Source organism: Alosa pseudoharengus, unplaced genomic scaffold, assembly GCF_046254945.1.
Source record: "Alosa pseudoharengus isolate Yale_2024_CS ecotype anadromous, Long Island Sound unplaced genomic scaffold, YU_APseudo_1.1 YU_APseudo_1.1_scf_78, whole genome shotgun sequence".
Taxonomy (NCBI): Eukaryota; Metazoa; Chordata; class Actinopteri; order Clupeiformes; family Clupeidae; genus Alosa; species Alosa pseudoharengus.
Window position 1 is genome coordinate 182,501 of NW_027468868.1, and position 12,500 is coordinate 195,000.

A 12,500-nucleotide genomic window follows, 5' to 3' on the forward strand; every position below is an offset into this window, starting at 1 on the left:
CAATTTGCCTCACTATTTTTTTTATTGTGTGTAAAGTAATAATCTAGCCTACTAACTGTGAAAATATCACACTATTTTGCCTTTTTTTAAAAAACGAAATTGCTCCTTTCATTTCATAAACAGACTAGGCCTACAACTAGAAGTCACGTGACTTTGCCCTTTGACGTTAACTCACCTTAGCATGGTTTGTTTATTAGCCTGGTTAGCGTTGTCACTTTATTTTACTGTCTATGCACTTAACACTACCTCTTGTGAGAAGTTACAAGTTACCCCAACATAAAGGTAATTACCACGCGATTTACATAGCTTTCTGTCATTACGAAATCATTTAATTTAAGCCATAGGTTTTGGCCCTATTTGTATGTGTATCCAAAGGCTGCTGAAGCGCAGGGGAAGTTTTTTCCCCTCGTTTCAGTGATTGGTAGCCTACATCATCTGGGTGATGGCTTCGAATATGTGTAGCATTTTTTCCACTCACTCACATACCCAACAACTGCTGAACAACGCCGACACACAGTTTCATCTTATCCACCACTCTTTCGCCTGTACTAACGTTACTGTAACTGAAGTTCTCAAACTTGCGATCTTAAATAGACCAGCGGATCCTCTAACTCTTGTGGGTCTAACCTTAGTGCTGCTAATGACTGACGGACTCGACGACGACCTGACAAAAAAAGCATAGGCGCCAATCAGAGCTTCAGAGCTAAGGCGAGGCTACAGATTAGCGTTAGGTGTTGCTAAAGAACTCCCGTAACTCTCGCTACTTAACAGTAATTGCGCATGACATTAATTAATCCGCACACGAGTTTTATGTATTTTTATACCGTGTATTCTCCGTGTAAATTCATGCACCGAACCGTGACGCCCGTACCGTTTCGGTTCAATACGAATACATGAACCGTTACACCCCTATTACATATACATACACAGTTTTTTCCAGTTTTATTTATGAGAGCAAACTAGATTCATGACTACATCCACCCTACGTAGCCTCTGCAACCTTACACACACACACACACACACACACACACAGAGAGAGAGAGAGAGAGAGAGGAGGGAGGGATCCTAAATCTTTACTCACACACACACACACACACACACACACACACACACTCTCATTTACTGCTACAAGCGCACTGCTCCACTCGTGTTCCTGTCCACTGTGATATTTATGACATTCTTCATCAGCTGCGGTGTGGTAGCTTCTACTCAACATGTGTGGTAGCCTCAACTCAGCTAGCGTGTGGTAACCTCAATTCAGCTAGTGTGTGGTAGCCTCAACTCAGCTGGCCTGTGGTAGCCTCAAATCGGCTAGCGTGTGGTAGCCTCAAATCGGCTAGCGTGTGGTAGCCTCAAATCGGCTAGCGTGTGGTAGCCTCAACTCAGCTGGCCTGTGGTAGCCTCAAATCGGCTGCCTATTCATCTAGAGATTCAGGGAAGAGGACACAGACCATCTGTAACGATGACACTATCAGCTCCATCTTAACCACACTTATGCTATCAGCTCCATCTTAACCACACTTATGCTATTAGCTCCATCTCAACCACACTTATGCTATCAGCTCCATCTCAACCACACTTATGCTATCAGCTCCATCTCAACCACACTTACGCTATCAGCTCCATCTTAACCACACTTACGCTATCAGCTCCATCTTAACCACACTTATGCTATCTTCATAAAAGAGTGTGTGGGCAACACTATCAGTATTCAGCAACACCATGTTGACCACACACACACACTATCTCTTAGATGACCATGTCTGGGGAAGAAGGGAACAGAACAGGAACCCTGTTCCATTCTAATGAATTTGGCCCAGATTATGTGAGTATTGGGATTTTTTTGTCCAGCGCTGAAAAGATGTGTCATGCGTCTGTGTTAGCTGTACTGAGAGGGATTATGTTGGAGTCTTCATACAGCCGTCAGGTGAAGCAGGTGGAGTCTTCATACAGCCGTCAGGTGAAGCAGGTGAAGCGGGTGGGAGTCTTCATACAGCCGTCAGGTGAAGCAGGTGAAGCAGGTGGAGTCTTCATACAGCCGTCAGGTGAAGCAGGTGAAGCAGGTGGGAGTCTTCATACAGCCGTCAGGTGAAGCAGGTGAAGCAAGTGGGAGTCTTCATACAGCCATCAGGTGAAGCAGGTGAAGCAGGTGGGAGTATTCATACAGCCGTCAGGTGAAGCAGGTGGAGTCTTCATACAGCCGTCAGGTGAAGCGGGTGGGAGTCTTCATACAGCCGTCAGGTGAAGCGGGGGGGCTGTTGATTTCTTGTCTCTTGGAGTCGGCTCGCTCCAGTAAATCCTGACACCTCCGCACCTGACACCGTCCGCACCTGACACCCTCCGCACCCTACAGCTGGGATTCCGAGGATTTCAAATAGAGCTTTGATCCTCTCTGGCAGTAACAGGCAGCTGGCTTTGTCCTTCTCGCAGAGTGACTTCACAATTAATTACATTGTACTAAAACGATACCAAAGTGTAATTAAACATTCATACACTTTATATCGGCAGTCCAAATCAAAGCCAAAGCTCTTCTTTATAAAAAGATTTATTTTCTTAGCACATAAAAAAGGTGAACCAAAATATGTATGTATAATTCCAACTGTACTCAAACGTAAATAAAAGTTTTGCATCATATAGGGTCAAAAATTCTATAACCATAGTCACTCAACCCGACACTTAGGCTACAATTCAAAGAGCTTCCAGATCTTTACTTTTCCTGCGCCATAAACAGTCACATACATCCATTCTGCAGTAATCTTGCTAATTTCCAACATAGATTCATAAACAGATATTTAAAGATACAATAGTTGGATTTCATAAATATTCAAAAGCATAAATAATATTATTCAGGGCATGTTTATACATGTTGAGAGATGACCAGTAAAGCTAGCAGCTGTCATAAGATAGCATCCTTTCAGATCATTTAGAGTCTGTCTCAATTGGTGTACTTAAGTGAGTACACTTTCGTGTAGTACACTATGTGCACTGTGTGCTTACTGGCGGAGTGCGCAAATTTTAACAAAATAGTATAGTCTCATATCAAACACTAACTCCGTGCACTTCACGGAAATGACGATCGCAAACATTTTAATATAACTTTATTGGCGTCCTCAATTCGACAGTGACATGGTCATACTGTGTCAAAACATGAACCGTTTATGTTATAACTTGCTTGTACCTCCGTAAAGTCTGTTTTCCACTGCTGCTGCTTCAGCTTTCTCAACCGCGATTTCCACGAGTTTGAAAACGATCCCTCCCCTTCCGCTATTTGGGCAAGATGGCGTCCGTTAAGGGCGAAAAGTGTCCAGCGTTGCACACTCAGCTTTTTGACCGTTATGAGTGCACCATCCGGGAACTTGCAGCGCCCTTCGTGTCGTTGGAATTTTCAGTGTGAACACCCTCATGCACTCAAATGAGGTATTGTAAGTGCAGAAGTACGCGATTTGAGACACAGTCTAACTCCCAGTGATGCTAGCGCTAGCACAACACAACGGAGGTATTGTAAGTGCAGAAGTACGCCATCTGAGACACAGTCTAACTCCCAGTGATGCTAGCGCTAGCACAACACAACGGAGGTATTGTAAGTGCAGAAGTACGCCATCTGAGACACAGTCTAACTCCCAGTGATGCTAGCGCTAGCACAACACAACGGAGGTATTGTAAGTGCAGAAGTACGCCATCTGAGACACAGTCTGGGCAGACGGAGCCACTTCAGGTTCTCTTGCATATACATTTCTACATATTTACATTTCTACATATATACATTTCTACAGCCTTAAAGCAGCAACATATTCCATTAGTCCACAGGTGTCATCATTTCTACAGCCTTAAAGCTGCAACATATTCCATTAGTCCACAGGTGTCATCATTTCTACAGCCATAAAGCAGCAACATATTCCATTAGTCCACAGGTGTCATCATTTCTACAGCCTTAAAGCAGCAACATATTCCATTAGTCCACAGGTGTCATCATTTCTACAGCCATAAAGCAGCAACATATTCCATTAGTCCACAGGTGTCATCATGCTGTTACGTGCTCCCATATAGTGTGTTATTTGTTATTGTGTGGAACTGATCATGTAGTTAGTGCTCCCATGTAGTGTGTGTTATGGTGTTACGTGCTCCTATATAGTGTGTGTTATTGTGTTACGTGCTCCCATATACATGTAGTGCAGGGGCGTAGATTTGCGTGGGGACCGAAGTACGTGTCCACACCAATATCAAATTACGACTGAAATGTCCCCACCAATATTCAGGTTGAAATGGGGAAAAAAGAGTTAAATCATTTCTCACTTCAGTGCTGCGGATCATCTCGTACAGATCTTGTAATGTGCAGTAGCCTATAAGGGTAAATCTCGCTGATTTGAAGTTTACTTTACTTCACTACAAGCATGAAGTGCGTCCAAATTCACCCATTCTTCTCTGTTGAACTCCTCGAGAAGTAGGCTACTCATCACACATGTGTCACATGAAAGAGCCTTTTCTCAGCTTTTAAACGGTGCTAGCTAGCCACTGTTTGCTGTGATAAACAGTTTGTGAGAAAAATAACTTCAAGAGATTTAATAATTATTCTCTGCGCCCATCTCCACATCCATTCGTCTCGGTGGAATATCGTAGGCCTACACACTCTTCACGCAACACATGACAAACCATATATCAGAATAAACAGCAGACCTTACCGAACACAAAGGTGTGTATAGTTCCCGTGTTCCCGTGTATAGTTAGCTGTTCCAGAGTAATCCGTTTTTTAAATAAATTATAGAAAAATTCAACATGGTCTTTCGGCTGCATTTCTTAAAACTGAGCTGTGCTTACATCGCCTAGATATCTGTAAATATTAGAATCAGAGAATATACAGGCAGCTCACGGTTAAGAGTTTGTCAATGTAGCCGTAATGATTTCTTTTCACAAAATGCTAAGCATTCATGTATTTAAGTTTCTTAAAACTGAGCTGTGCTTAAATGGGCATGATTTCATAACAGACCAAATAGAAAATAAATGTTAAATATAGCCTACATATCTGTAGCCTACATATTAAAATCAGATTATGTAGGCTACACAGTGTAGTTAGATCAAGTTGGACAGTAGCACATTTTAATCATGGATAGTTGGACAGTAGCACATTTTAATCATTTTATATATCTATAGTGGCTGGTGAAAGAGTTGAGTGTTTTTGTTTTTTTTTTCGGGGGGGGGGGTAGAGGGTAGTGTCCCCACCAAAGCTCAGACCAAACCTACGCCCTTGATGTAGTGTGTGTTATTGTGTGGAACTGATCATGTAGTTACATTGTATTGGCTGTTATTCCACAGTAGTAGCTTGTTGAGTTGTAATATGTACAGTTACCCGTTTGCCCTTTGCCCTGTGCTTCCTGACCTTTGCCCTGTGCTTCCTGACCTTTGTGTCCTGCAGGTTCCTGTCCAACACGTCCTTCATGGGTCTGACGGGTCCGGTGAGCGTCCAGCGGAACGCGTCGCGCGTGGAGACGGCCCAGCGGGTCCACGTGTGGAGCCTGCGGCGTGACGCGGTTGGCCAGCCCACCTGGGTGACCGTGGGCAGCTGGGAGGGAGGTCAGCTGGAGGTGGAGGAGCAGGGCCTGTGGCAGGGGTCGTCACCACGGCAACGCGCCGAGGCCCAGCGAGGCAGGGAGGGCGGGCGGTGGCGGGCGGGCACGCCGGTGACGGGCAGCCGCATACGCGTGGTGACGCTGGTCGAGCACCCGTTCGTCTTCACCAGGGAGGTGGATGAGGACGGGAACTGCCCGGCGGGACAGTACTGCCTGGATGCGGGCACCAACAGCACGGAGGTGTTGGAGCGCTACTTCAAGGAGCTGTCGCTAGGCAACCGCAGCTTCATCCCCGCCGAGTACAGCAAGTGTTGCTACGGTTACTGCATCGACCTGCTGGAGAAGCTGGCCGAGGACCTGCACTTCGACTTCGACCTCTACATCGTGGGGGACGGCAAGTACGGAGCGTGGAAGGGCGGCCGCTGGACGGGGCTCGTGGGCGACCTGCTGAGCGGCGTGGCGGACATGGCGGTCACCTCCTTCAGCATCAACTCTGCGCGCAGCCGCGTCATCGACTTCACCAGCCCCTTCTTCTCCACCAGCCTGGGCATCCTGGTGCGCAGCAAGGACACGGCCGCGCCCATCGGCGCCTTCATGTGGCCGCTGCACTGGTCAATGTGGGTGGGCATCTTCGTGGCGCTGCACATCACCGCACTCTTCCTCACGCTCTACGAGTGGAAGAGCCCGTTCGGCATGACGCCGCACGGGCGAAACCGCCTCAAGGTCTTCTCCTACTCGTCAGCGCTCAACCTGTGCTACGCCATCCTGTTCGGACGCACCGTGTCCAGCAAGACGCCCAAGTGCTGGACGGGCCGCTTCCTCATGAACCTGTGGGCCATCTTCTGCCTGCTGGTGCTGTCCAGCTACACAGCCAACCTGGCCGCCGTCATGGTCGGAGAGAAGACCTTCGAGGAGCTCTCGGGGGTGCACGATGCCAAGGTGAGGAGAGGGGGGGGGGGGGAGAAGACCTTTGAGGAGCTCTCGAAAGAAAGCAGATGGAGAGAGATGAGAGGAGAGAGAGATGAGAGGAAAGGAGATGAGAGAGAGATGAGTGGAGAGAGAGATGAGAGAGAGATGAGTGGAGAGAGATGAGAGGAGAGGAGATTAGAGAGAGATGAGTGGAGAGAGAGATGAGAGAGAGATGAGTGGAGAGAGATGAGAGAGAGAGAGAGATGAGAGGACATGAGAGAGAGAGAGAGAGAGATGAGAGGAGAGGAGATGAGAGAGAGATGAGTGGAGAGAGAGATGAGAGGAGAGGAGATGAGAGAGGAGATGAGAGAGATGAGATGAGAGAGATGAGAGAGAGAGAGATGAGAGGAGAGGAGATGAGAGAGAGATGAGAGAGAGAGAGATGAGAGGAGAGGAGATGAGAGAGAGAGAGAGATGAGAGGAGAGGAGATGAGAGAGAGATGAGAGGAGAGGAGATTAGAGAGAGATGAGTGGAGAGAGAGATGAGAGAGAGATGAGTGGAGAGAGATGAGAGAGAGAGATGAGAGGAGATGAGAGAGAGAGAGAGATGAGAGGAGAGGAGATGAGAGAGAGATGAGTGGAGAGAGAGATGAGAGGAGAGGAGATGAGAGAGAGATGAGAGAGGAGATGAGAGAGAGAGAGAGAGATGAGAGGAGAGGAGATGAGAGAGAGATGAGTGGAGAGAGAGATGAGAGGAGAGGAGATGAGAGGAGAGCGAGATGAGTGGAGAGAGATGAGAGAGAGAGAGAGATGAGAGGAGAGGAGATGAGTGGAGAGAGAGATGAGAGAGCGAGAGAGATGAGAGGAGACGAGATGAGAGAGAGATGAGTGGAGAGAGAGATGAGAGGAGAGGAGATGAGAGAGAGAGAGAGATGAGAGGAGATGAGAGGAGATGAGTGGAGAGAGAGATGAGTGGAGAGAGAGATGAGAGAGATGAGAGAGAGATGAGAGGAGAGAGAGATGAGAGAGAGAGAGAGATGAGAGGAGAGAGAAATGAGAGAAGATGAGTGGAGAGAGAGATGAGAGGAGAGAGAGATGAGAGGAGAGAGAGATGAGAGAGAGAGAGAGATGAGAGGAGATGAGTGGAGAGAGAGATGAGAGAGAGATGAGTGGAGAGAGAGATGAGAGAGATGAGCGAGAGAGAGAGATGAGAGGAGAGAGAGATGAGAGGAGATGAGTGGAGAGAGAGATGAGAGAGAGATGAGAGGAGAGAGAGATGAGAGATGGTTGTTTACAGACGGCGGAGACGGACGCTACAATGGAGGCTTCGTTTGGGCAGGACATAGAGTCGCGTCAGGCCAGGTGATGGAGGCTTCGTTTGGGCAGGACATAGAGTCGCGTCAGGCCAGGTGATGGAGGCTTCGTTTGGGCAGGACATAGAGTCGCGTCAGGCCAGGTGATGGAGGCTTCGTTTGGGCAGGACATAGAGTCGCGTCAGGCCAGGTGATGGAGGCTTCGTTTGGGCAGGTGTAAGACCTGAGACAGTGCAGACTGCACGTTCACAACAGACACGCCCACTTCAGCCCTGCACAGCTTCCCCGGAGTTTTAGCTACACCTGGGAATAATCACTAATTAACCTCACCCTTTATATTCAGTTGAAGCACCTCACACCAACGTGAGGTACTGTTGTTTGTGACTCTACTAAGCCTGTATAGCATACTATCGAATTCTGAACTCTCGTTTTTGACCTGTTTGCCTGACCTCGGATTACTCTTTCGGATTACTCTTTTGGATTCTCCCTTGGATTGTTTATTGGATTGTTTATCGGACTTGTGACCTGCTGCCTGAACTTTATTAAAACAAACTTGCTCGCTGCATTTGAGTCTGAGGTTCATTCGTTACAGCAGGACATAGAGTCGCGTCAGGCCAGGTGATGGAGGCTTCGTTTGGGCAGGACATAGAGTCGCGTCAGGCCAGGTGATGGAGGCTTCGTTTGGGCAGGACATAGAGTCGCGTCAGGCCAGGTGATGGAGGTTTCGTTTGGGCAGGACATAGAGTCGCGTCAGGCCAGGTGATGGAGGTTTCGTTTGGGCAGGACATAGAGTCGCGTCAGGCCAGGTGATGGAGGTTTCGTTTAGGCAGGACATAGAGTTGCGTCAGGCCAGGTGATGGAGGTTTCGTTTGGGCAGGACATAGAGTCGCGTCAGGCCAGGTGATGGAGGCTTCGTTTGGGCAGGACATAGAGTCGCGTCAGGCCAGGTGATGGAGGCGTGAGAGTCAGTCCAGGTGGTGGAGGAGTGGTGGATGGATCATAATAGGGGTGATGCAGCCCAGCTAATGTGCCCCTCCCAGCTGAGATAGATACCACCCCCACCTCCTCACCCCCCCACGACCCTGAGATAGATACCCTCCTCACCCCCCCATGGCCCTGAGATAGATACCCTCCTCACCCCCCCACGGCCCTGAGATAGATACCCTCCTCACCCCCCCTCAGCAAAGGTGCTAATTTGGTCACGTAAGTAAGTATGTGTGGATGAGGATGTTCCTCTGAAAAGCTCCTTTGATGTGTGGATGTGTGTGTGTGTGTGTGTGTGTGTGTAGATGACGACAGGTGCAAGTGAAGAGGATTTCCTGTCTTGCAGACTTTCTCTGTGTGTCTTTGTCATATGTGTGTGTGTGTGTGTGTGTGTGTGTGTGTGTGTGTGTGTGTGTGTGTGTGTGTGTGTGTGTGTGTGTGTGTGTGTGTGTGTATGCGTGTGTGTGTGTGTGTGTGTGTGTATGTGTGTGTGTGTGTGTGTGTGTGTGTGTGTGTGTGAGTTATTGTTCCGTAGCCCTGTCTTTCTCCCTCGCTCTCCTCTCTTATCTCCCCCTGACTCACTCTGCACCTCCTCCTCCTCCTCCAGATTGGTTCTGTGTCTGCGTCTCCTCAGCACTCCCAGATTAACTGGGACACACTCTTTCGTCTCATTGACTGGGACACACTCTTTCGTCTCACTGCCTCTGACTGATTCTCTTTTTCTCTCTTTGTCCCGTTTCCTCTCTACATATTCTCTCTCTCTCTCTTTCTGTCACTCCATCTTCTTCCTTTCATCTTGCTTTCTTTCTGTCTCTTCTTCTCTCCCCATTGTCTCCCACACTTCCCACCTGTTCTCTCTCCCTCTCTCTCTCCCTCTCTCTCTCCCTCTCTCCTCCCTCCCTCTCTCTCTCCTCTCTCCTCTCTCTTCTCTCTCCTCCCTCTCTTCTCTCTCCTCCTCTGCAGCTCCATCACCCGTCTCGTGGGTTCCGCTTTGGAACCGTGCGTGAGAGCAGTGCTGAAGACTACATGAGGAAGAGTTTCCCAGAGATGCACGAGTACATGCGCCGCTTCAACGAGCCCACCACACCAGACGGGGTCTCTACCCTCAAGTAAGAGCACCCCAACCCTGACCCCAGCCCTGACCCCAGCCCTGACCCCAGCCCTGACCCCAGCCCTGACCCCAGCCCTGACCCCTGACCCCTGACCCCAGCCCTGACCCCAGCCCTGACCCCAGCCCTGACCCCAACCCTGACCCCAGCCCTGACCCCAGCCCTGACCCCTGACCCCAACCATGACCCCAACCCTGACCCCAACCCTGACCCCAACCCTGACCCCAACCCTGACCCCAGCCCTGACCCCAGCCCTGACCCCAGCCCTGACCCCTGACCTGACCCCTGACCTGACCCCTGACCCCAGCCCTGACCCCTGACCCCAACCATGACGCCAGTTTAGTTCAAAGTTCCTTAATGCGCATGGCGGATGAGCTACAGTGTTGCCAAAGCATCTCTCTCCTGTTGCTCGTTCATTATTCTCACAGGAGTCTCCTGTTGCTCGTTCATTATTCTCACAGGAGTCTCCTGTTGCTCGTGTGACTGATTTATTACCATCCTGCGCTACCCCAGAAAGCTGGAGGTGCAGATAGGTGCTAGAGATGGGATGTGTGCGTGTGCGTGTGCGTGTGCGTGTGCGTGTGCGTGTGCGTGTGTGTGTGTGTGTGTGTGTGTGTGCGTGTGTGTGTGCGTGTGTGTGTGTGTGTGTGTGTGTGTGTGTGTGTGTGTGTGTGTGTGTGTGCATGTGTGCGTGTGTGTTTGTGTGTGTGTGTGTGTGTGTGCGTGTGTGTTTGTGCGTGTGTGTGTGTGCGTGTGTGTGCGTGTGTGTGTAGGGGTGATCCGTGTGCTGTCTGTGCTGAGGGGGTTGAATTTAAATGGGTTGGAGATGGAGAATGGGACACAAAAGGAGTGTGTTTGTGTTCTGTCAAGAGAGCATTTGAGAATCTGAAAACTGTTTCCCAAGAGAAATCTCAGTTGTTTACCTGCAGGAGACTGACTCACTCTCTCTCTCACTCTTTCTTTCTGTTTTTATCTCTCTCTCCCCATCACACACAAAACTGCATGCACTCAGAATTCTGATACAAATCTACGTCATAAAATTCTCACAGAAACCTATAACCAGCCTTTGTGTCAGATTCTGAAATAGACTTAAATAATGTTGAATTCATGTGTAATTACATGACAAATTAGACAGACCAGTTTTAATCCTCAGTGTCCCGCCGGCGTCAGCATACCTTGGCAAATAATGGTCTAAAGCACTCATTTTCATTTTATATTGATCTACTTTTGTTTCTAAGTGATATCAAGTGACCTAGAGGGCTGAAATGTGGTCAGTTCAGAGATGCTTGTAATCTGGCAGAAAGAAAAAAACTATATTCTAGCCTCTGTAACTCTGTGTCAGTACATCACACAGTTATTCTGACTATTTCCTACGAAAATTACAGGTTCTCAGCTTTCTATAGAGGTCAAACATTACAGGTTCTCAGCTTTCTATAGAGGTCCAACATTACAGGTTCTCAGCTTTCTATAGAGGTCAAACATGACAGGTTCTCAGCTTTCTATAGAGGTCAAACATTACAGGTTCTCAGCTTTCTATAGAGGTCAAACATTTGATGGTGAAATGGTTATATGACTCTTTTCGTCTTGCTTCCCGCTAGCGCCTGTGAGCGGAAAAACCACCCTGCTACTTTGGGCCTGTGGGCCCCTGGCCTCAGAGACAGAAAGTCTCGCGGTCTCGCGATGTAACAAATTGCTTTACTGCACTACACACATACACGCTGTTATGTCAGGTATCAAGCCAGACGAGACGTATTCCAAGTTATCGTAGTTTATTTATAACAGTGCTGCTGCCGATAACCAACATAAACTACACACGCTGTCTGTTCAACATCTAGTGCGCATGCCTAGCTCTACTGAGCATGCTGGGAACTGGAGTACTTAATGTTATTACCACATAACACCACACATGCCAGGCACCGGCTACAACAAGGCAGCGATGGAGTTTCTCAGACGTGTGTCATGGCAGAGCCGGAGACAAGAAGCAGGAAGCGAGTACACCGTTGTCAGAGGAGCAGGGAAAGAGGAAACGGCAGCCTGGTCAGACTGGTCGTGAAATACATACTCTGAAGCTGTAGGGGGAGCTCTGCAGAGAAACCTGCGAGCAAAAAGCCCTTTTAACACACACAAGCCTTTTAACAGACAGACAGACAGACAGACAGACAGACAGACAGACAGACAGACAGACAGACAGACAGACAGACAGACAGACAGACAGACAGACAGACAGACAGACAGACAGACAGACAGATAGATAGATACTTTATTGATCCCCAAGGGCTCAATACACACAGGCTGCTTAACACACACAAGCCTTTTAACACACACAGGCTGTTTAACACACACAAAGCCTTTTAACACACACAAGCCTTTTAACACACACATGCTGCTTAACACACACAAGCCTTTTAACACACACAGGCTGTTTAACACACACAAGCCTTTTAAGAACACACACAAGCTGTTAAAACTCCCTGCAGTAATTGTCAAGTCAAGTCAAGTCAAGTCGGCTTTATTGTCAATTGCTTTGTAATGGTTTGGTTTCATAACCAGATGTTTGTGTTCTCAAGCAGTAAACGGCAGCAATTCATACTCTGTGTTATTGCATTTGAACTTTTATTGCA

General features: G+C 48.3%; 1 protein-coding gene across 1 annotated transcript in view; it reads left to right on the forward strand.

The window, feature by feature from the left end:
• The window catches only part of grin3bb (glutamate receptor, ionotropic, N-methyl-D-aspartate 3Bb), a gene marked incomplete at its 3' end in the record, with an annotated part of 158,778 nt that overhangs the window by 138,060 nt on the left and 8,218 nt on the right, over positions 1–12,500 (forward strand). The window contains exons 3-4 of the mRNA XM_076273446.1: positions 5,411–6,503; positions 9,734–9,879. Of these exons, the coding sequence (XP_076129561.1) occupies positions 5,411–6,503; positions 9,734–9,879 (1,239 nt within the window). The remainder of the gene's footprint in view (positions 1–5,410; positions 6,504–9,733; positions 9,880–12,500) is intronic.